Source organism: Meriones unguiculatus, chromosome 1, assembly GCF_030254825.1.
Source record: "Meriones unguiculatus strain TT.TT164.6M chromosome 1, Bangor_MerUng_6.1, whole genome shotgun sequence".
Lineage (NCBI taxonomy): Eukaryota > Metazoa > Chordata > Mammalia > Rodentia > Muridae > Meriones > Meriones unguiculatus.
The window spans coordinates 83,116,082-83,141,576 of record NC_083349.1 but is presented as its reverse complement, the minus strand read 5'-3'; the positions used below and the strand labels follow the sequence as shown (position 1 = coordinate 83,141,576).

Below are 25,495 nucleotides of genomic sequence, written 5' to 3'. Positions count from 1 at the left end.
AATTCTATATTAAAATATATTGCTGTTTTTCGTATGTAATTAGATAGACAGTAATCATTAGTTAAATGAAATGCTAGCAGTCTCATCTATATAACCAGGTATAAATTAGTGAGGACAATGAAGGAAAGAAGTGATTGTTAGTCTTATACTAACCAAGGACCTATACCTCTTAAGCATTTTTTCCTGTCAATGGCTCTGAATCCAAGTGACTATCAAGAGTCACCTAAGGACTCTTAATACACAGAAATTCTGATTTGGAAGCTCTTGTGTGTATGTGTGTGTCTCTTTGTGCACCTGACAGAATGCTTTCATTTGCACTCTTAATTTGTAGCCATAGGGCAATGAGTTGACCTTACTTTCATGGACTATTATGCCCCAAAACTATATTCAGATTTTTGTACAAAGTTCTGGACATTGGGCCACCACTGCTTTCATCAAATTCCTAAGAATCCTTGTAACTCTCATCCTACCTTTTCCAACAGCCAAATTTAGGAAATAATATTCTGTTCTTTTAAATGCACCTGAACTTACCTCTCAGTTTCTAGCAATCTTGTCTCTGACTTTTCTCTCTCACCTCTCTGATTAATCCTGTTTCTTTAACTTTCTGTGGCCTAAAAGTTGAGCTAACTCAAACATTTTATAATCATTTTTCTGAGTTCTGTGGATATATACATACACTGAAGCATCTAGCAATAAGATTTTGTGTTTTACTACTTACCTTTAAGAAGAAAAATGGAACTTCTCTCAACATTTTGAAATTTGCAGATAATAAAAGTCAGGCTCTGATTGGTACAGGGTGGTGGTGGTGAATTAGATCTAATTATCATACTTAATTTAAAATTTCCCTCAGTTTTACTTTTCCTTTTAATTTAACTCTTTTGCTATGTCTAAATTTTCCTTTTAGGAGAAATAAAAAAAAAAAGAGTCCATGTGCAAACTATAGAACTATTGTTATGAAGCATCCTTAGGAAATTCCATTTTTAATTTTATTGCATTCGTTTTTCATTTAAGGGTCTACTGCTGAGCCAGTTTCTCAGTCTACCACTTCTGATTATCAGTGGGATGTTAGCCGTAATCAACCCTATATCGATGATGAATGGTCTGGGTTAAGTATGTCCTTTTAAATTTTTTCAGTTACTTTTCTCAGAATTTTCTTTCTAGCACCCTAAATTTATGTTTTCTGTCTTAATTGTAATCCTAATTTCTCCCCTTTAAAGGTCATACTAATATAATTTAACAACAGCTGTACTACTTGGAATTTGATTCTGACTGAATTTTAAGGAATTAAAACTAACTTTCCATAATGACTGAGGCAGTATTTTCACATAGTTGTTTTGTAGGACTAATTTTTAATTTTTTCTATTTAAATGAATAGTTCTGTTTCTCTGGTTTTAGGGTAAAAGAAGAAATAGAATCTGTAGCAGTAGCTTTGAATCATTTATGGTGTGTGCACATTTTTGTGCTAGTGAACAACCATTTTCATAGCCCAATTTCCAATAAAAGCATAAGTGTAAAAGAAAGAATTAAGCTGGGTGCCGTGGCACACATCTGTAATCCCAGCACTCAGGGAGGCAGAGGCAGGCAGATGGCTGTGAGTTTGAGACCAACCTGATCTATAGGGTGAGTTTCAGGACAGCCAAGGCTGTACAGTGAAAGCCCTGTTTTGAAAAACAAAAACAAAAAAGAAAAGAAAAAGTATGCTGCACATTGTGTCATTTTGCTAGGAGGGAGAGACAAGGCTGAGCTCTCTGAGTTCAAGGCTAGTCTGGTCTATATAGGATTTTCAATTAACAGGGTTGCATACGAGACACTGTCTCAAAAAAGTAAGAAAGAGAAAAAGAGTCTTAATATTGGAAAAGCTTACCACTTTCATTTAAGATTACAAACTTCTAAGGTTTTTTTTTCCTCCTAAAACTCCAAATTTCAGAATTTATCTTTTCCTCTGCATTTTTATGTCCCATTCTTTCCTACCTTGTATATATTCCATCATTTTGGTCTTTCTTTTAGAAAAGAAAGTACAGAGTTAATGTTTGTGTGTAAAAGTTTTTTTAATTAATTTTTAAAATTATTTTTGTTTTTGAGTTGAAACCCCCTAAAAGAAAAACTTGGTTACTCTTACATACTTTTTTACAGTATGTGGTTCTAACTAAATAACCCTGGTTAGCCTAGGACTCAGTGATCCATCTACCTAAGCTCTACTTCCCAGGTACTGGGATTAAAGGCATGCACCACAGTCCCCAGCTACTGCAGTTCTTTAGTGTTTAGTATAATATGTGATTTTAAAAAAATGATTTAGTAGTAATGGTGATAAAAGTAAACACAGACTATCTACCCAGGATAGTCTTCTGCATATCACTTAAAACAGTTGTATTAGTTGGATACTATTTTCCCCTCACACTTTTCAGATAAATTGAAGCAAACAGAAGTCTAACTTCTACAAACTATTTAAGTGGAAGAGGATGGGATTCAGACCTTGATAGTCTTGCTCCTTTTGTTTTCTCTAATTCCTGCTTGGTATAGTCACAATAATAATAGTAACCATGAAGGCAAACTTGTAACACAGTGATGGAAACAGAATCCTTAAAGATTAAGGGAGATGGGGTTAGAGAGGCCATGTCTGGAGATTAAGAAGAGAGGAGTCAAAGTGTGTGTGTGTGTGTGTGTGTGTGTGTGTGTGTGTGTGTGTGTGTGTGTGTGTGTGTGTTTGGGGGTGGAGTGTGTGCCTTTGATCCCAGCATTCGGAATGCAGAGGCAGGCAGATCACCTAGCTCAAGGCTAGCCTTGTTTACCAGCTAAGTTCCAGGACAGCTAGGACCACACAGAAAACCCTGTCTTGAAAAACAAACAACAAAAACCAGATTGTTTTATTTTGTTCTGTTATTTTGGTGTTTTTTTTTAGACATGGTCTTACTTTGTAGCCCAGCATCAAACTCCAAATTCTTGAGTTCTGAGATTATAGGTGTGTACCACTATGCCCAACTAATGGTACCTGCTTAGAAAGTTCAGTTTTAGTCCTGGGTTTAGAATAGAGTATATAGAACTGTAAAGTAGAACAAATAATCCATTTTGTCCACTTTGTGAATAGTTTTGAAAAAGCTTTATAAATTATAGTGAATCAGGGTGTATAAGAATGCAAAGGCATGGGTTTTAAAGACAAAATAGTCTATGCTGCTTAGGAAAAGTAATTACCTCTATACAGTGCAGAACTAGGAAGTGATTGCAGGAAAACCCCAGTAAAAGATCTGGCCTGCTAAGAGTTAAGACAACACTGAACCAGCAAGTACAGACTTTCATGCTGAACATTTTTTCCTTATCTGTATGGATTTTTTTAAATATGAAACCATCATTGGCTGCTAAAAACATAGTTTAAAAAAAGAAAGAAAAATTACATATAAAAGTGTGTTGGTAAGATTCTAGATTCTTAAAGCCAGGAATGTTCTGACACAATGGTTTAGCTTTACAACCTGAGTTTGAGCCCCAAAATCCACATGATATTAAAAAAAAAACCTATTCCTGATAGTTGTCCTCAACATTTCCACATACATACACATGCACACACACAAAATGAATGATTAAATAAACATTAATCTTATGGGGGGTCTAAAAAGATGTTCAGGGGCTAAAAGCGCCTGCTATTTATATAGGATGGCTCATAACTATCGTAACTCTAGTTTCAGGCGATCTGATACCTTCCTCTGGCCATGGCACACATCTTACATAACTGTAAGAAAACACACATACACATAAAATAAAAATACAGAAAAATGTGAGGTGGTGGTAGTGCACACCCTTAATCCCAGTACTCAGGAGACAGAGGGAGGTGATCTCAAAGTTCAAGGCCAACCTGGTCTATAGAGTAAATTCCAGGAAAGCCAGTGCTACACAAAACAAACAAACAACCCCCCCCATAAAAAAAAGTGTGTCTCTGTGTGTGTGTATTTTAGAAAGCTAGGTAATGGGAGTGAGTGAGTGTAATCCCAGTAGTTGGGTGGTAGAAGCACTTAGAAGAATCAAGAGGCTCAGGGGTTCAGGATCTTTTTTGACTTCAGTGAGTATCAAGTTCAAGGCCAACCTGAATGAGACCCTATTGTGAGAGAAATTCTATACATAATGTATATCAAGAATATCGTCTTTGACCCAGGCACAGTGGCACATACCTGTAGTCCTAGCACCAAAAAGAAAAAGAAAAGAATACCATCTTCCAAGTCTTCTACATCTACAGTGTGTGTCATCCTTAATGTGCTTTTTTTTGGTGTGCTCATTGAATTATTATACTCCTTAATTGTTACTTCTGAATTTATAGAATACATTACATAGTGTATTATGGTTCATTTTAATACCATCCTGCCACAAATTAGAATCAACAATCCCGTTCATTACAGCTCTTTCTAATTGAGGGGCAGTGCTTAGTACTTACTAGTCCACAGGGCACAGTGCTTCTGTAGTACCAGTCTGGTGCCATAAGCCTAGAATGTTTCTGGAGAGCTGCTGGTCTCTGATCTATGATAAAAGCTTAGAAACATGGATCACATGGAGTAGCAGCAGCAATGGGGCAGATTAACTTGGTGGCAAGATGGAAGGCCAACTGAGCAAAAGACTATTCAGTGGAGTATTGCTATTGTTTAAACACTAGAGAATGTCTGTCAAACATACCTGTGTTTTACTAAATCATTAAACTTACTGTTTATAGGAGTTCTGAGAAAAATAATTGATACAGGCAATGCTATATTTGAACCTAAAATATTATTCCACAAGAAGATTAAATGAAGCGATAAATTCCTTACCTGTATATTTTATTTCTATATTATATGTATGTATACATACATATACACAAATCTGTGTGTGTGTGTGTGCTTTTTAAAAGGGATTGACAAACTCATACAAAAATTTTGGGGTAGAGTGCTGGGCAGTGGTGGTAAGGGCCAGCACTCAGGAGGTAGAAGGAGGCGGATCTCTGAATTCTAGGCCAGCCTGGACTACAGAGTAAGTTCCCAGATAGCCAGGACTACATAGATAAACCTTGTCTTGAAGAAAAAAAAAATGGAGATAGGGAAATTTCCCTGTTTAATAAATAAATACAATTACACTGTGAAGCCAAGCAGTGGTAGAGCTTGTTTTTAATCCCAAAGGTTTCTGAATTTGAGTCCGGAGTCCAGCCTGCTCTACAGAGCAAGTTCCAGGACAGTCAGGGCTGTTGCACAGTCTTTGGGTGGGGTTGGGGATGGGTTTAGGGACAACACTGTGATTCATTTTCAAGAAAACTATGTTTTTGTTTTTGGTTTTGTTTTTAATTAAATTTTTATTTTTTTATATTAATTATAGTTTATTCACCTTGTATCCCAGCTGTAGCCCCCTCCCTCACTCTCTCCAAATCCCACCCTCCGTCCCTCATCCTCCCATTCCCCTCTTCAAGTCTACTGATAGGGGAGGTCCTCCTTCCTCTTCCCTCTGACCCTAGCTTAGCAGCTGTCATCAGAACTGGCTGCATTGGCAAGGCTGCTCCCGGCTGGGAGGGGGGAGGGTCAAAGAGCCTGCCACTGAGTTCATGTCAAGAGACAGTCCCTGTTCCCCCACCACTGTGTTTAAGAAGATTGTTAGGGTTGGGGATGTAGCTCATTCGTAGAGTGCAATAAAACTATGAATCTTGAGCATTAATCATTGGAAAATTCTCTGTGTAATAATTTTTGGATTTGAATAATTAAATTGATAGGTAGTTTTTATTTGATCCCAGTAAATTAAAAGATTAATCTCTACGCAATAAATAGAAAAAAATAACATGATTTTATGTAGTCAGCACAGATTTATGTTTCTGTTAATAGTTGTACAGAAATTGAACCAAAGAGTACAGTTTCTAAGACTTGAAAGCCATCTATGCCTTTGAAAAGTAATGCACTAAAAGTATTAAACTAGATTTTTATTTCTCCCCTATAGTATTCTTTAAGGAAACAGGTCATACGTTAGTATGCTGCATATTTAGTTGTCTAAACTCTTTGTACTTGACGGTTTCTTTTCTGGTAATCAGTCTAAGAGACAAGACTAACGGATATGTTTTCAGAGTTTTCATCAGATTTAAATCTCACATTGAAGCTCTGACATTTGAAAACCTCTAACAGTATTGGTAACAAATGTTATTGGTAAAGGACAAGCAGCTCCAAAACATCTACTGGGTCCATTTGTGCTTGTAAAGATGACTCTATGTTTCTATATTTAAGAAGTATCAAATATAGCAGAGCAATTACCTGTCATGAACAAGAATCTTGGGTTGAATTCCTACATTTAAAACAAAACCAAGCTGGGTGTAGTGACACATACCTTTAATCCCAGCACTCAGGGAGGCAGAGGCAGGCATATCTCTTTGAGTTCAAGGCCAGCCTGGTCTACAAGGTGAGTCCAGGACAGCCAAGGCTACACAGAGAAGAAACCCTATCTCCAAAACCAAAAAGTATATCTCACAGAGATTTCTCAGAATAGAAATCTATCAGTTTTAATTATATATGCCTAGAACAGGTTTTAAATGTCATCATTGTTAGTAAAAAAACAAGAGCTGCCATTTGTTGAGCGCTTACTGTATTGCTGGGAACTGCTGCTTTACATATATCATCCTGTCAGTACTACATGAAGTTGATATAGAGAGAGCCCCTTAAGATTAAAAAAAAAAAAAAAAACACCTCAGCCAGGGGTCTGGAGAGATGGCTCAGCAGTAAAGAGCACTAGCTGCCCTTCCAAAGGACCCAGGTTCAATTTCCAGCACCCACATGGCAGCTCACAGCTGTCTATAACTCTAGTTCTATAGGATCTGACATCTTCACACAGACATACATGCAGGCAAAATACTGGTGCACCAAAAAATCAATAAATCTTAGAAAGGCAAACAGATAGATAGAGATGGGGAATTAACCAGGCTTTTAATCCCTGTCAAGGCAGCCTGGTCTACATAGCAATTTTTCAGGACAGGCAAGGCTACATAGAGGCCCTGCCTCAAAAAAGCCAGACTTGGTGGTGCATACCTTTTATCCCAGCGCTTGGAGGCAGAGGCAGATAGATCCCTTAAGTTCTAGGATAGCCAGGGCTACAAAGAGAAACCCTGTCTTGAAAAGAAAAAGAAAAGAAAGGGGGAAAAACTAAGCAGTATTGTGTCACATTAAGTGATAAAGGGTTATTAATGAACATTTGACAATAAGGCCCATGTTCTTAACCTCTGCAAGTCGAACTCTGAAGTACTGACTGAATATCCATCTGCTCATAGTACATGATAAATTCTGAGATGAAAGAAAAGACTGTCTTTTTATACTTCACACTTGTAATCACTTGTTGTAACACTTTCCTGGCTATATAAGTTCTGCTTATTTTTGGACTCTTCTTATCATCTTGAGGCTTAGCCCAGCCCTACCCCTTTATTTTCACAGTCCCCTGTGGTAGAATGTGTCATTCTTTTCTTATGTGTACATATCTCCACTGAATAGACTACTAGCTACATGTAAAGAGTGGCTTCTTACACATGTCCTTTAGCTCTTGGACCTACCTAACTGATTTTATTACAATAGTTATAGCTTAATAAGGAACTTCCTCATGAGTAGATTAACTTTCAATCCTGAGAAGATATACTTAATATTAATGTGTATCTTCCTCACATAAATTTGGGAACATATTGTGCAGAAGATTTTGGTTTGTTTGTTTGTTCGTTCGTTTGTTTTTCTGTGAGCATTCTCCCAGATCATCTTTTGGTCTTCTCAAATGTATATTAAAGCTTTCGTGAAGATCCTTGAATATGTCTCCTATAAACAGAAAGTTGACCTGGGAAAATTAAAATAGCAAAGAAATAACAGTAAGCATAAAACAGGTAGATATGCCTTCATGATACTAAAATGTGTGTCCAAGTGATGTTTGGCATTACCCTGGGAACAGATTAGAAATTCCAGAAACAATGAAGTGCATATTAAAAAAATAAACAACAACAACTTAGCTTTGGTAGTAGTATCATTAAGAAGTGATGGGAAAGCATTGGACTTCTTTCGTTTAAGCAATGCTAGAAAAGACTTACCATTTGGAAGTGAAATGTAACCTCTGTTGTCTTAAACAAACAAAACTTCACTGTAAGTAGATACTGTATGAATGTATGTGGGAGTGGATGGTTTTCAGGGGCAGAGGGAAGAGTTAACTCTGGGAACCACTTAGCCAAAGAAAAGCAAAGGCATTTATGGCTCCCCTCTAGCATTGCCCAGTGATAGTTTCCTGAGTAAAATGGCAGTGCTCCAGAATAAAAGGCAGGAATTAGAATGCTAGAATAAAATTATTTTTAAGACTAGGCTGATCAAAGCCCTGCAGGCGACTCAGATACTTTTAGTCATCAGATAAGAGGCACTCAAATCACCTGAGATGTTAGGATGGTACAAATTAAGTATTAAAAGAGAAAAGAAGGAGGTAAATAGTCTATCATGATTTGGAGAATCTGAAAAATGTAATTGTTTAAAGTTTATAAGGGTAGAAGTGTATTTTGAGGTGACAGGAGGATATATAATTTTGGTACTATTATTTAAGTTTAACTCTGTAATGTAGAAAAATAAATCAGTTACAAAAAATATGGCTAGGTTAAAAATAGAGCAAAAAAGTGCAGATTAAGAAGGCTGACAAAAAGTAGTGACATTAATAACTAATAAGTATGTCTTACAGTGTGTCTAAAAATTCCACTTAACCTTGTGCCTTGCAACATTTGGACAAAGGCTACCACTTTTCTGCATTTTTCTAGTTCTTAAAATATTCTCAGGGGGAAAGAACAGTAAAATTATAGCTTAATTCCAAATAAATAATTTTAGTGTTTGCATTTTAGCTTCGGCAGAATGACAAATAATTAATTCACATTGTTAACTTTTAGATGGTTTGTCTTCTGCTGATCCCAGCTCAGACTGGAATGCACCAGCAGAGGAATGGGGGAACTGGGTAGATGAAGAAAGAGCTTCACTTCTGAAGTCCCAGGAACCAGTTTCTAATGATCAAAAGGTAAGTACAAGGAATTAAGTTGAGATTATTTGTTAAAGACAGTGAGGAGAATTCTAAGCCACAGAACCCTAGAGGACAGTTGAGTCTCAGGAACGACGTGGTTATTGACCAGCATAAGAAACAGAGTAGTTAGACCTAAAAATTATCACTGTACTACTTCTTTGTAATTTAAAGTATTCTCATTACAAATTTTGGAATTGGGTTGGAGGTATAGCTGTGTGGTAGAGCATATGCTTAGCATGTACAAAGCCCTGAGTTCAATCCTCAGCAGCAAAAAAGATTAAAAGAATGCTGGACTACAAACTGTATTTCAGAAAAATGTGAGTGGTTAAGAGATTAGTATTAGGGATTGGAGAGATAGCTCAAAAGTTAAGAACACTGGCTGCTCTTACAGATGAGTGCATTTGATTCCCAGCACCCACGTCACAACCATGTGTAATTCCAATCCCTAGTATCCAACTTCCTCAGGCACCAAATACAGCATCTAGTCCACAGACAAGCAAAACATTCATACACATAAAATAAATAATTTTCTTTAAAAAGAAGTACTAGCAAATAAAAGGTTCAGGGACAAAAAATAAGTAGATAGGATTGGAGGAGGAGCAGTAGATGACAGTGATACACAGTATGAGGAAGGATAGGAGGGAATGTTAATAGAGATTTTAGTGCAGAGGTGGTAGACTGGTTACAAAAGAACCATAGAATCTGACGCAGCCCTTTGTAAGGGCTGTTCAAGTAAGTATAGACATCATGCCGGGAATTGAACTTGGGACCTCTGGAAGAACAGCAAGTGTTCTTTACTCTGAGCCATCTCTCCAGCTCAGGTTTAAGATCTAGAGAGTGGTATGGATGTGTGTGCAGCTCAGCTGCTCAGAGGCAGATTCCTTGCCTTGTCTATCTGTAAAGCCCTAGATCCCTTAACACTGCAAAGAAAAGGAAAAAGGGATGAATTAAAGCTATAGTAAATGAAGTATGAATAGATGCTTTAAAATGCACTAAACAGTAAGCAAAAGCTGAATGATACTGTAAAATATTTCTATGAAATTTTATGTCTATAAATTTTGAGAAAATTGAATGTACACAAAAATTCAAGGTAATGGTCCTCTCTTGGGAGAATGGGGTCTAGACTTTGAGAGTTATTGATAATGTTGATTTGGGGCAGTTTTGTGACAACCTCATCCAATCCAAACTGTCCTTAAAGTCCTGATCCTCCTGTTTCTATCCAGTGAAGGTTTCTTATTTGTCTGTTTCAACTTTTGCAACCCAGTCCCAATCATCTCTCCACCCCCTCTTATCCTCCCTTCACCTTTGCAACGTCCCCCACAAAAAAAAAAAAAAAAAAAAAAAAAAAAAAAAAAAAAAACAAAGCACAGAAAACAACTTCTGATAACTGTGTAGTGTGTCCTTACACTATACTCCTCTGTCCACACATTGTTACTTGTAAGTGATTATTGTGATGAGATCTGGTTTAAGGCTTCTGCCACACCATCAATATTGAATTCTTACTGGGACCTCCTCCCAGTTATCCTGCTTTTGCCCTGTGTCATAGCGATCCTGTAGCTTTGACTTGGCAGGACCAGCCCATTCACGCATTCCAACAGTTCACAGATGGTGTAGATTTGGGGGGTGGGCCAACTCAAAGCCCTTGATCTGGGCCTGGGTAGTAGTTGAGCCCAGGGGCTCTCCCAAATTGGCACCACCAGGATGAGCTCTCCAGCACTGCCTGGCTAGCCCGCCCAGTGCTGGCACTGGCAGAAGGCAAGGTTGGCTCTCCCACTCTCATGTCCTAGGGGCCTGCTCACCCACTCCTTTGCCTCTAAAGCCAGCTCCCCTGTGCTGCCCAGTTAAGGCACAGGGCCCACTCTCCCAAGTGCTAAAGCTAAGGGCCTGGGCCAGCTCTTCAGGGCTGGCTCACTTGTACCTTTCACCATCAGGGCCAACTCCACTGTGTTGCTCAGGCAATGTGCAGGGTAAGCTGTCCTCTCATGATCTCAGAGCCAGTTCTCCCAACTGCCTCAGTGGAGAGGTTGCTCCAGAGAGTTTTTAAATAATGTAAGTTTTATTAAATTTTTGTTAGTTGCCTTATTGTTACTTGGATTTTGAAAGATAAAGACCAAACAGTGTCTGAAATTATTTCACAATTGTTCTGAGTAATATAAGCTTAACTAGGTGGTTTTACTTCAGTGTTTTGTTTTTAATATCAGGTTTCAGATGATGATAAAGAAAAAGGAGAGGGAGCTCTTCCAACTGGAAAATCTAAAAAGAAAAAAAAGAAAAAGAAGAAGCAAGGTGAAGACAACTCTCTTACACAGGTAAAGTACCTGAACAATGAGCATTCACTCTGATGTACTTACTGTGGGTGGTATAGAAAGATAATGTACAGGCACTAAAAATATGTAGAGATAGATGACAGCAGCTAAACCATCTATAAAAATTTTCGAGTGTTCTGCCTGACTGTGTGTATGTGTACCACATGTGTCCTAGTACCCGCAGAGGTCAGAAGAACCCATCAGAGCCCCTGCAACTGAAAGTGTAGATGATTGTGAACCAACACATGGATGGTGGTAATCAAACCCAGTTCTGCTACAAGAGCAGCAAGTGATCCTGGTCACTGGACCGTCTCTTCTGCCCACTCCAATGAGTTTTTAAAATATAAAAATTGGACTTTTGAAAATTTAGACATGGTAGAGAATTGTTGCATTATATTATTACAATAAAAATTGTATTGCCCTAAAAATATATCAAGCGTTTATACCTTTAAACCAAATTGCACATGTATTATGAAATGGTGAGGTAAGAAAGGCAGTACAAGATCACACATGAAAGAACAAATGCCGAGCTTTTGCAGATCTGCCTTTAGCTTCACTAGCGTGTGGATGGACTAGACCTAAGTCCACTTCCGCTTCCCTTTTCACCTTCCTTCTAATCCTCCTCTGCAGTGCTAATGTCCCCCAGGAACATCTTTTTCTATAGCCTGCTTCCAAAATCAGCCAGCACCACTTTTTTGCTCTCTCCATACTGCCAACTAACCATGGCTTTCCATATGCTTCAAAAGTAATCCACCAGAGTGGAGGCTGCCCTCAGCCATCTGTGGGCCTCTCAACTACTATGGAGTCAAGGATAATATAGATCCATAAGGCATCATTTTTTTCCACAAGCTACTTGATTGTTTAGTGCAAGGGTGACGGTGAAAACCAATATATTCTGGACTCCATGGTCTTAAGGAAAGCTGATCCATGTACTCTTTTGGATCTTTATGCCTTGAGTCCTGCCTGAACTCTATAACGTCTCTCTAATTTCTGACTTCCCAGAGGACCATTTCATCAAGAGGATAGGCAGTGTTTTGGGATTTGGCTCCTTTGGTGAAGTACCTGCTCTACAAGCACAAAGACCTGAGTCTGGATCTCCAGAACCCACAGGAAGAACTGGACAGAGTGTTATGTCCTGTAATCCCAGTCTCAGGAGGCAAGGGCAGTCAGATACTTCAGGCAGGTCCCTGAAGCTCATTGTCTAGCCAGTCTCACCAAATTGGTGAGCTTCAGGTTCAGTGAGAAATCCTATCTCAAAAAATTAAAAAGGTGGTGGTCCACACCTTTAATCCTAGTGCATGGGAGTTCAAGTCCAGGAAACCCCGCCTGGAGAAGAAAAAGAATAGAAAAAACAAAACTCAGTGCTGAACTTAAATTGACATCAGAATTTTGAGTTGCTATTCAAACCCGGTGTTGTATCACATTTCATAAAATAACAATGTTGGAAGGAAATTTTGTTATAACATTTGCTTGTATGTGTGTCCATGCATGCAGCATGCACTCCTGTGCCACAACATGTATGTGGAGGTCAGAGACTAACTTCTGGGGGTTCTCTCTACTATGTTCGTGCTGGGGATCAGATCCATGGCCTGGTAGCAGGTGTCTTTATCCAGTAAGCCCTCTCACTGCCCAGGAAGGAAAGTTTTGCAGTCATCTTGGGCAGTTTTTAGAGCAGTCACTAGAGTATGCCTTGACATTCAGTAAATTGTATGTCTTTTTTGTTTTGGTGTTTTTGGTTTGGTTTCAGTTTCGTTTTCTGAGACAGGTTCTGTGTGTAGCCTCAGCTGTCCTGGATTCATTTTGTAGACCAGGCTGGCCTCTGCCTCCCCCGAATACTGGTATTATAGGCACGCACAACCACACCAACAAATTCTGTGTTCTTTATATATGTAAGCATTATTTTGTTAAACTTTATAAATAGTGAACACTGGATACATTAAAACTTAGAACCATAGAAATTTCCTGTAGAAACTTTCACAGTTAAGGGAATAAAAACACAAGCTAAGAGATTTGTCCCTGGAATTACATGGATAAGTCATGTCTTGACTCTTTATAATATGTACATGTGAACACATTACTCCTTGAAGAAGTCACTGAATGAAATGCCTTTTTTTTTTTTTTCTTAAGGTTTGTTTCTATATCAGCCATGCTTCTTGTAAATTGAATGCTAAGTTTATTCTCTTTGAGTTGGCCTATTTGATTACAGTGATTATCGTTCTGGTATGTGTTTTAGTATATGTAATTTAAAGAGACAGGATTTGAAACAGGGTTTCACTCTGTAGCCCACGCTGGCCTTGAACTTGTAACAGTCCTCAAATAGCTTTCTTCTTCAGGACACAGAAGAACCAGAAAAGGACATTAGAGAAGAGCTTCCAGTGAATACCTCCAAATCCCGTCCAAAACAGGAGAAAGCTTTTTCCCTGAAGACCATGAGCACTAGTGATCCAGCTGAAGTACTCGTCAAAAATAGCCAGGTAATTTTTAAAGAATAATAAAGTTAGGCTAGAGAGATGGCTCAAAGGTTAAGAGCACTGGCTGCTCTTCTAAAGGTCCTGAGTTCAATTCCCAGCAACTACATGGTGGCTCACAACCATCTATAATGAGATCTGGTGCAGGTTACAGTGCAGGCAGACCACTATATATATAATAAATCTTTTTTAAGAAGAAGAATAAAGTTGTGTTGCTTTAATAATTGTACAATAATTCATATTTTATTGAAGTACTATGCTAAACATATGAGATTCAGTGACCACAAAGAAAATTTAAAGAGAAATGTAGAACAACTTAGGTGTGGTGGAGCACACCTTTAAGCCAGCACTTAGAAGGCATAAGAAGGTGGATTTCTTGAGTTTGAGGCCAGCATGATCTACGAAATGAGTTCCAAGACAGCTGGGACTACACAGAAAAAAAAGAAAAAAGAACCAGCCTAGTCTACAAAGTGAGTTGTAGGTCAGCCCTGTCTCCAAAAAAAAAAGCATAGGGCTTGGCACTACCTGCAGTTTCAAGCACCCACTGCTAGTCTCCAAACAGATCACTTCAGTGTTAAAGGGATCGCTGCACTATGCTTTCCCCTCCTAAACATCTAGGCATGGAAGATAGAAGACCTAAGAGAAAGAGCTTTTACCACTGCATTTACCCAAAGTACCCACCTTAATATGACCAGTTTCTCAAAATGTAACATTTGTTTCATTTTTTTGAGGCTTTGTTATGATTTTGCTTTGTTGTTTGAGACAAGGTTTCTTACAGCTCTGGCCAACCTCAAACTTATTGTCTAGCCACAGCTGGCATAAATTCCTGAACCTCCTGCCTCTACCATCCCACTGCTGGGATTTTACACCTGACAGTGACAAGTCTTTTAATCATGTACCTCCTCTGGAATTTTGATGTCAGAAGAGACTAGTTTATGAAAGTTCTAGGTCAGTGACATGAAATAAAAACATGATGATTTCTAATTGGGTAACATGCGTGTGATGGTTTGAATACCTCTCCCCAGAGGCCCATATATTTGAATGGTTTAGTCATGAGGGATTAAAACTCTTTGATAGGATTAGAAGGATTAAGAGGTGTGGCCTTGTTAGAGGAAGTGTGTAGTTAGAGATAGTCTTTGAGGTTTCCAGTGTCCATGCCAGATCCAGTCTCTGTGGATCAGGGTGTGGCTCTCAGCTACAAATCCAGCACCATGCTTGCCACGATGCTCCCACCATGATGAGTAACTCTGAAACTGTAAGCCAACCTCCAGTTAAATGCTTTCTTTTATTAAGAGTTGTTTTGGCTGTTGTATCTCTTCACAGCGATAGGATAGTTGCTAATACACTGAGCCTTATTAAAATATATCCAAGGGGGCTAGAAAGTTGGCTCAGTGGTTAAGAGGCCATGTAGCTCTTGCAGACCAGGGTTTGGTTCCCATTACCCACATGGTGGTTTACAACCATGTAACTACAGTTGGGTACCAAACAGATGGTATACGTAAATATTTGCAGGCAAAACACTTACACCATAAAATAAATTTTAAGGATTTAAATAAAGTACATTCTTTTTGAATTGCCTGATTTACATGTTCAAAAATTAATGTTTCTGTTTTTCAAAACAGGGTTTCTCTGTGTAGCTGTGGCTGTCCTTGGACTCACTCTGTAGACCAGCCAGCCTGGAACTCACAGAGATCCACCTGCCTCTGCCTCCCTGAGTGCTGGGATCACAGGCTTGCACTTGCGCACCCAGATCAAAAAGTATTTTTGAAGTTTATGTGCCACCTGCTGTTTGAGTAACTAAACACAACAGTGGACAAAACATAGCATTCTGTCTAATGAAACTTTTACAGTTAGCAGGCCAGCTCTAACAAAAGTGCTGCTAAGACAAGGAGCTCTAGTGGTGATGTTCTAAAATGGTAGTCAGACTTTCCACTTAGGTTTGATGCTGTGCTGTTCTATTCTGTTCCATTCCAAGACAGGGTTTCTCTGTGTAATCTTGGCTGTCCTGGACTCAATTTGTAGACCAGGCTGGCCTTGAACTCATAGTGACACCTGCCTCTGTCTTCTGGAGTACTAGTATAAAAGTGTTCACCACCACACCCGGCAGATTTGATGCTATTAAATACCTAAGTATTGTGAGGTAAAATATAATCTCAGTATACATAAAGGTGAGTATTACAGCAAAGAGTGGTTTGACATTCTAATGGGTTTTTTGTTTGTTTGTTTGTTTGTTTTTTGCTTGTGTGTTTGGTTTGGTTTGGTTTGGTTTCTCGAGACAGAGTTTCTCTGTGTAGCCTTGACTATCCTGGAACTCACTCTGTAGACCAGGCTAGCCTAGAACTCACAGATATCCCCCTACTCTGCCTTTTGATTGTTGGGATTAAAGATTTGTGCCACCACTGCCATGTTTATTGTTTTTATCTTTAATTATACTTAGAGATGTTGTAGATGATTTGTTTAGTTCTGTCACTGGAGGGCAGAAATGAGTTACAGTGCTACCCTATAACCTAATTAGAAGCCATTTTAATTTTGCATGCTACTAAATAGTCTCTGGATACTGCTGTAATGCTTAATGTGTTACATGAAATCTATACAAAATTCTGAGATAATTGTATTCCAAAATAGCCTATCAAGACTCTTCCACCTGCTGTATCTGCCGAGCCATCTGTTACCTTATCAAAAGGTGACTCTGATAAGAGCTCTTCCCAAGTGCCACCGATGTTACAAGACACAGACAAGCCCAAGTCAAATGCTAAGCAAAACAGTGTGCCTCCCTCACAGAGTAAGTGCTTTGTTTGCCCTCTTGCATTTTTTCTTACCTGCCTGCTGGAAGTGTGTGGTTCCTTGAAGTTTCTCAGACTTGAGTTGTAAGAACCAGGCTGCTAAAATCATATAATCTGTAAGCACTGAAGACAGTAAGAGCAAGCTTGGGTCATGCCTGCTCGCTTGACTCTTTGCCCTTTTTATTTGCACATGTTCCTGGGGCTCCCTGTTACTTTTATTCCTTCTCTTCACCAGCTATCAATCCAAGGGAGCCAGCTACATAATGGTGTTCCATCTCAGAGAGGCAGGAGGGAGGTTGCCAACACTTGAGTATCAGCTGTTACAGTTAATATTTTGGGTTAGAAAAGAACGGACGAAGATAATAGCTAACTTGAAAATATTTAAGGCTGGAAAACTTAAATTATAAAATTTGAACATTTAAAACCGGTTTGTTTTTTTTTTTTTTATAGTTGTTTTGTTTTGTCTTTTTTAGACAGGGTCTCTCTTTGTAGCCCTGGCTGTCCTAGAACTTGCTCTATTGATCTAACTGTCCTCAAACTCAAGAGATCTGTGTACCGCTGCCTCTCTAGTAGTGGGGTTAAAGGCCTGTGCTACCAAAGCCTGGCAGCATAGTTGTCATTTTTATATTATTGATGTGTATTTGACCATCCTCCTTACACTTTTCTCTCCTCACCACCCCTTTTCTTTTTCCTTTTAGCCAAGTCTGAAGCTAACTGGGAATCTCCAAAACAAATAAAAAAGAAGAAAAAAGCCAGGCGGGAAACGTGAATTATTTTTTTCCCTGAATTGGACATGTGTTTACAAACACTGTCTTGAAGAATATGCTGTTTATGCAATAATTTGTGAACATGTACAGAGTTTTATATAAATTTAAACCAATTTTTAAAACAAAACTGAACACAACCACCATAAAATGGAATCAAAGGAAAGTTAATTTATGAAATTAAGAGGTCAACAGAATACATACTGCAGTACTGGAAGACACTTGGGAGAGTCTTTTCAATTAAATGAGAATGATCTTAATTTAAGAATATTATCCTGGTTTTACAACAGTTCCCTGTTTACAACGGATTGTGCCCTGTCTCATCTGCAGCTGAGGAATAATGGATTCTGATTGGAGAAAAGGCTGCCTAGAAACCAGTAGGCAACTCCTTGGATCTTAATGCACAAACTTAGACCATTTGAATCTGTTTTGTGCTTAAATCAAAGTGCTTTGATCAAATGCATAATCTGCCATATCTTTACATATTTGTTGTAGCAATTTGTATTAAAAGAATCACAAGTGCAAATAAAAAGTCATTTATCATTTGTTTAACTAAACTGTCTTGGTTTAGTTTACAGTTCTTTAGAAGTTCTTAATTAAAACATTGAAATGCAATTGACAGACACTTATGGCTTACAAAGTTATTTTTGATAGTCTTACATTACTTGAATTATTCAAAGTAACAGTATATTTTAAATTAAGAAAGGTGAACTATATTATTTGTTTGATATGTTTAAGACTGAGACTAACAGATAATGCTCTTGTTCATTGATTTGAAAACTTTTCAGGCAAAATCCAACTTAATATTTCTTTCTTTCCCTATCAGTTTTTCCAGTGTCAAGTCTTAGTTGCTAGTAATTTTTTTACCTTAAAAATGAAGTAATTCATAACTTTTGAGAATATGATGGAAAATGGAAAAGTAGACCGCTTTAATTGACATTGTTGAGACCTCCAGTTATCAGGAATACATTTTTTTACTGCCTTAACCTGTAGTACGTAGAATATGCATCAATTTCTTGAAGGGGATTCATGTTTTTATAAGAATTTTCATGTAATTATTGCAATTGTGGTCAAAAAGGAACATTTTCTGCTTGAAACTGTGTTGATTTAAGTGATGTATGATCTGTCACCATTTTCAGGCACTGTGTGATCCCTAAGAAACTGGCAGGCCTCTCTGTAATTGTTAATAGTGCATGCTTGGCCATGTACACTGTAAATAGCCTTTACCAAGCGTGTTTGACAAGGACCATAATTAACATCACTTAGTGAATTGTGATTTTAAAAAAAAGCCATGATTTATTGATGTGAGTGGCTTGTTTTCGTGTGGCTCCAGGAATGAACCTGTTTAAAAGCTATAACCAATGGTACTGATCTATTCATTAAATACTGTCTTTATATTTGACTGTAGTTTAATAATATTGTCAACTATGAAAAGCTGCAAGATGTAAAATGGTTTTAGTTCTGTTGAAGACTGGCCTTATTACTGGACAGCTTTCCTCACATGCAATCAACAACTTTTCATTGGGTATTAACATCTGTTTCAGGAACATGGCAGTACGTTTACATGTCGTCAGAAGTTTTGTTTGATTGAATAAGATTTCTAAATTAATTGAGTTGTTTAAATAAATGCAGAAATAGATAGCATTGTTTTTATTTGCTTCACTGTTGGGTGAATAATAGCTGACGTGCCAGGAATAGAGCCTTCACATGGCTGCTGAGCTTCCTGTTCCCTCAGGGGGGCTGCCACACTGTGTCTCAAGGAAACTTTGATAGGGAGTCTGTAATTACAGAGTGTGCCAAAAGGTCAGTGCTCACAAGTTTAATTGAACTCTCTCAACTCTACCTCACCGTTCCTTTTTCTTATAATTCTTTGGGCTAGGTCGAACATGAAACTTTACTTCTCAGTTCAGTATCTCCCAATTCAGTCACTTCTTGTAGGAGGCAGCACCTATACCATGTAGCAAGAAACCATCTTTTTGAGAAGAAATGTGTCATGGGAGTGGGCAAGCACAGTCATACACTGGGTGGGTCAGTGTGTAGATAGCCTCTGTGCCTGCTTTCTCTCTTTATTTTTTTAGAAGGAGGCAGCTATATGAGTGAAAATTAAGCCAGTTCTCATAAAATTGTTCATTGCTCTTTGCCTCTTTACAGATCTTTATGTGGCAAGACAGTGGAGTTTTGTTTTTGTTTTTGTTTTTACTGAACAGAGTAACTGGTTTCTGTCATCAGCTCAGAAAACTCAGAAATCTAGGTAATGGTGATTAGGGAGTAGAGGTAAAGGCCTGCTGTTCTGTGCTGGCGGGTTAAGGGCCTCTGATGCCTCCTGCCTCTTTGAAATAGGTTCTGTGAATAGCCTTTCTGTTCTTGAACAGAGTGTGGGCATGTCAGAGTTCTCCAACTGCATTATCCCTGTCTATACCTTAAATTGAGAAATAAACAGTTGAGAGAGTCCAAAAAGAAAGTATTGAAATAAAATATCATTAATGTAATTTACCATGTTTAATTTGTGCATGCATTTTATTGAGGAGGGGAGGTTGGAATAATTTATCCAAATCTAATGGTATTATTTTGTAGGCTAATCCAGTTTGTATTTGAGTTAAAAAAAATCCCAGAGGGTAGTAATTAATTGCAGAGTTTAGTTTTTCTTAATTAAAAACAGTCCTCTTAATATAGTGTGAAATATCAAAATTTAGGATTTAGGTTTAAGGTATCTAATGGCTATCTTAAGGTTTTCCTGTAAACTCATTGCACAAACTGGAATTGGAATTGCTTTCAAAAGACTTGGGGAATGAAAATGTGTCATGTGTAAGATGCACTGAGTGTTGTAAATAAAACAGACCATTTTTGTTTTGTTTAAATTGTTTGTTAACATTCTGTGTGGGAAGGGACTTTGTCCTTTTATGTTGTTCTGTTTAAGATATTGAGCCTTTGGTTCATGAGATTTGTTTTTCCTTTCTATTAAAACCATTTCAGGCTTTGCCAACAAAGAATCACATATTTGAAGTTAAAGCATCTGAAAATGAACATTTGCAGCCAGACATGGTTATATTCTTCTTTACTCACAGTACTCAGGAGGCAGAGGCAGGTAAATCTGTATGAGGCTATTCTGGTCTACACAGTGATTTCCAGGACAGCCAGGGCTACAGAGTAAGACCCTAGAGGTGTGTGGTGTGTGTGTGTGTTGAGCGGGAGGGTCAGTGAGCATTCGTGATAGTGTCCTCCATGGGAAACAACCATAGGTCAGCTTAATAGGTGTGGCCTTTTAGGTTAAAGAAATTGAACTAGAATTTGGCATGTGGGTATATAGATTAGCTGTGTTCCCAAATAGTAGTGACTTAAGATACTTGTTTCTATTACATATAAAAATCTGGGGAGATGGTTCAGCCCTTAAAGTATGGCAGATAACTAACTCCCACATAAGAAATTAGGTGCAGTAGCGTAGGCTTGTAATCCCAGTACTGGGAAGGCAGAAGCATCCCTAAGTCTGCTTACTGGTAGCCAGTCTAGCCAAATTGTTGAGTTCCAGGTTCAGAGACCCTGCCTTTAAAAGGATATGAAGAGTCATCAAAGAGGACACCTGTTAGTCTCTGGCTTACACTATGCGTGTCTGCACAAACATGAATACACACACACAAAGGATCTGGCAAGTAGCCCGGACCAAGTGTGATAGTACAGCAGTGGGGGTCCTTCTGTGTTGCTTCCTAGTCGTTGAAGACGGCTGCTTTCACTACACACTTCCTGTCAGCACCTGGGCCACTTGGAAAAAGCATTTCCCAGAGAATGTTCATAGTTGCTTGGTCCCAACAGCGGGGGGGTGGCAGGAGTAGTTTTTATCCAAGGTTTTTGTTGACTAAATTCATATTTTCTGCTTCTGTAATGAACAGAATTAGGCAGAGGACACTGCTGCTAGTCTCAGTGTTTGCGTACCAAAGCATTTCTGAGGTCATTTAGCTTTTCCAGCTATGCAGAAATTTAAAACTTGTGGATGCTCTGATTTCTTTCTCTCAACAGGGCCTCACTATGTAGCTCTGGCTGTCTTAGAACTCACTATGTACCTATCCCATGCTAGCCTTTAACTCACTAGTGCTAGGAGTAAAGGCATGTACCTTTACTGGTCTGCACCACTACACCTGGCCCAATTTTCTACTTAGTAGTTTCTTCAAAAAAAAAAAAAAAAAAAAAAAGCCACTTTGTAACAGCTTCAGAGCTGGAGAGTTGGCTGATGGTGAGAGTGCTTGCTGCACAAGCATGAGGTCCTGACTCTCGGCACCTATGTAAAAAGCAGGGTGTGACCACATGCCTGCTTGTAACCCCAGCCCTGGTGTGGGGCTGGGGCAGAGACAGAATCGTGGGGCTTAGTGGTGGCAGCCTAGCTGCAGGTTCAGTGAGAGACCCTGTCTCAAAGGAGTTAGGTGGCAAGTGATGGAGCAGAATATTCAGTGTCCTGCTTTGGGCCTACACGTGTGTGCGTCCCACCACACCGAAGAGCTGGTTAAACTGAGACATGCTGAGACATTCTGTTGCCACGCTGCAAGTGTGGATTGTAAGTTGTAATAAATGCCCAGCCATGCAAAAGTCATTGAAAAGTAAACACTACTGCAGTTCTAGTCTTAAATACTTTTCTTACTCTAGCATCAAGACATGCTTTTTTTTATTTTTATCTCCCCCCAACCACACATAGGGTTTCTGTTACCGTGGCTATCCTGGACTTACTTTGTAGACCAGGTTGGCCTCAAACTCACAGAGATCCACCTTCCTCTGTCTCCCGAGTGCTGCATGTGCCACCATCGCCCAGCCACTTCCAGAAACTTTAAAACGTAATAAAAGATACATCTAAAACCACCACTGCTTAAATGAAACACCACCAGTGTGGGAACATCAAGCAGCAGTGAACCTGAAGTGAGCGTGACTATTCGGTAATGGATGAAAATGGGTACTCTAAAATGCCTACCTTGGAAGACATGACTAAGGATTCCAGGTAATGTGTACCCTGGTCTCAGCCTGTTCACAGTAGTCTCATAAGCCACCCTTGAGACATTGAGTGCATACCTCCTGGGAAAACTCCTGAGTATGCATAGCTACTGTGGCTGCATGTGAGTGATGCCGCCTGGAGGTCAGAGCACAACTATGTGAGAGCCAATAGGGAAACAGCAAGTGCCCCCTCCCCTCAATGAGGCTCTGACAAACAGCAAAGGGAGTTCATGGTATACAATAGCTAGTGTACTGCGGCTTAAGACTATTGGAATTACAAATGATTCTCTTCTAAACTGCTTTTAATATGTAGAAATAGATTGCTGTTGTAGCAATTCCTGTATCTAGTCAAAATTGAAACAAGCTAATAATGAAAATGTGAGAAAACCTGCCTAAACACTGGGCATCCTTGGTACTAGATGTTTCTGTTACTAGAATCAGATCAAGGCTGCATGAGGAGTTGATAGTAGAAAATCTCAAAAGATTTCATCACAAAGTTAAATTATAAGACAAGATTGTGATGTTAGGTTGAAGATATATTTAATAAAACTCAGTAGCAACTGGGCATGGTAGCACACTCCTTTAATCCCAGTAGAGGCAGGCAGATCTCTGACTTTGAGGTCAACATGGTCTGCATAGTTCTAGAACAGCAGGGATATGTAGAAAGACCCTGCTTAAATGACTATTCAATAGCCACACACCACAACCATCTACAAATTGAGTTCTGTGGGATCTGAAATCCTCTTATGGCCTCAATGAGTACCAGGCAAGTACATTGTATGTAGATATACACACAGGCAAAAATATGCATGCATATAAATATCTTGAATTATTATGGAAAACAAAGACTAGTTGAAAATCTAGTGGAGATGGCCCAGAGGTTAAGAGCACTGGGTGCTTTTCCAGAGAACCAGCAGCTCATTACATGAGGTACTGGTCCATAGTAAACCTGCTGTTCGCCCCATGCACAAGAATAAACTTAAGTAGAAAAGAGATCCTCTACATTTAAAAAAGGAAAAAGAAAGAAAAAAATACTAAAGGAAAATGTGGATCCAGGGAGATAGCTACCAAGCTTAACAGTCTGAAAGTGGTCCTTTGACCTCTACCTTGGAGCTGTGGTATGTACATACACACAAAGAAACGTATATAGAGGCCAGGTGTGGTGGTACACACCTGTAATCCCAGCACTCCAGAGGCAGGGGGACCTCTGAATTTGGAAGCCAGCCTGGTCTATTACAGAGAAACCCTGTCTTGACAAACAAAAAAAGTTGTGCATAGCTTTAAATAAAAAGTTTTATGTGTATGAGTGTTTGGCTACATATATGTCTGTCTACCACATGTATGCCTGGTACCCAAGGAGGTCAGGAGGGCATCAGATCCTCTGGAATTGGAGTTTCAATGATTATAAGCTGCCATGTGGGTGCTGGGAGCAGAACCCCGATCATTTACAGGAGCAAAATGTAAATTTCTGTATATTGTGGGCATAGGGAAATATGTCTATGGCCCAAAATCCAGTTGTAAGTTTTAAAAGACAGATGCAGTTTATCTTAAAAAAAAAAAAAAAAAAAAGTGACAGGCCCAAAAAATAAATAAACCACTGCAAACAATGTCAAAAGACAAATGACATCTTATGCTAATTACACAGATGGGAAAAAAAGAAAGTAGGGACCCTCTCTGGGACAGACTTTTCTAATGCAATGCTTGTCATTCCTGAAGTCAAAACAGTCCGTGTGATGAGCACAGGCCCTGGGTTCTCTCCACAATCATGGGAGTGGTGGGAAGTTGAGTTCACAAAAATCTCACACACGGGGCTGGAAAGATGGCTCAGAGGTTAAGAGTACTGGCTGTTCTTCTAAAGGACCCAGGTTCAATTCCCAGCACCTACATGGCAGCTCACAACTGTCTGTAACTCCAGCGATCTGACACCTTCACACAAATGTACATAAAATTAAATAAACTACTTTAAAAAAAATCGCATATACACCCAGGGAGCCCATGAACTCCTTGCTGGAGAATTGTCTCTCCTAAGCACTATATATATATATATATATATATATATATATATATATATATATATATAATAGAGAGTTGATATATATGTATATATAATGTGTGTGTACAATGATACCAAGACCAAAAGAAAAAAAAAAAAAAACAGGCAGCTTTAAGGGGCATAGTGTCACTGTGCTCTCTGTGTGCTCTCTGAGGCAGGAGACACTGAAACTACAATTGCTGCAAGGGAGAAAACCCCATGTATCATTCCAGACTCTAAACTCAGATATGCGGCATCCTTTCTCCCATCACTGGGCTTTCATATACACACAGAGCAACCAAAATCCACCTCAGACCCCAAGTAGGGGACGAGAGTGGTGGCCAGGCAGGTGAGACAGTTTACAGCTCTCTCAGAGGACTGGGGTTGGGTTCAAGGCAGGGAGGCCCACAGCTTGCTGTGGCTCCAGATGATCTTCAGGTGGCTGCTTCAGGACTTGCCACGAGAGGTGTTTTGAAATGCTTCCTGTAGCCCAGGCTGCTGCTGCTCACCAATTTCTCTCTCCCCCAACTCTCTCTCACACAAAATCTTTTTTTTAAGTCCCCAAGCGTCAAGTTACAGGTAACTAATTAAGAGGAACAGCAGGAGGAACGTGAGCCCCCCATCCAACCCATATCTGGGTTAAGAGGCTTAGCAAGAATCTGGGCTCAGTGGTTAGAGCGCATTTTGCTCTTGCAGAAGACCTGGATTCAGTTCTGAGCACCCAGGATAAGCTGCTCATAACCACCTGCAGCTCCAGCTCCAGAAGATCTGATATCTCTGGGATCCACAGGAACTTGAACTCGTGTGCACATACCCAAAACACACCCACACTTAAAAGTAAATCTTTTAAAATAAAACATTCAAAAAGTGAAACTGAAGACACCACAAGAGGGCACCTTGACCATCACCAGGCCATGAGTGCTGCTTTTCAAACGAGACTACAGGTGGCACATCCCCAGGTGGGTGTGCATTGGCAACAAGGGCAAAGTCCTGGAAGCCAGACTCCTTGCTTGGAGACTCTTTGCCATACTTCAGTTCTTTCCTGGTTTTCTCTCCTGAGCTGTTCTTTGTATCTTGATTTCTTTCTTACGGATCTTTGTTATTCTCTTGTTCTAATTTCTGACAACATCCCACACACACATTTGTGTTCTGCTTTCTTAGTTTCTCTCTC

The 25,495-nt window shown here is 39.1% G+C and overlaps 1 protein-coding gene across 4 annotated transcripts in view; it reads left to right on the top strand.

The window, feature by feature from the left end:
* Positions 1-20,179, top strand: part of Mtdh (metadherin) — a 54,028-nt gene extending 33,849 nt beyond the window's left edge. For 3 of the 4 annotated variants that reach the window (XM_060392990.1, XM_021658524.2, XM_021658523.2), the window contains 6 exons: positions 1,012-1,110; positions 8,873-8,997; positions 11,202-11,309; positions 13,640-13,780; positions 16,400-16,556; positions 17,256-20,179. In XM_060392990.1, the coding sequence (XP_060248973.1) occupies positions 1,012-1,110; positions 8,873-8,997; positions 11,202-11,309; positions 13,640-13,780; positions 16,400-16,556; positions 17,256-17,326 (701 nt within the window). In that variant the 3' untranslated portion in view covers positions 17,327-20,179. The remainder of the gene's footprint in view (positions 1-1,011; positions 1,111-8,872; positions 8,998-11,201; positions 11,310-13,639; positions 13,781-16,399; positions 16,557-17,255) is intronic. The other variant, XM_021658525.2, reaches the window with a different exon arrangement.
* The last annotated feature ends 5,316 nt before the right edge of the window (positions 20,180-25,495 follow it).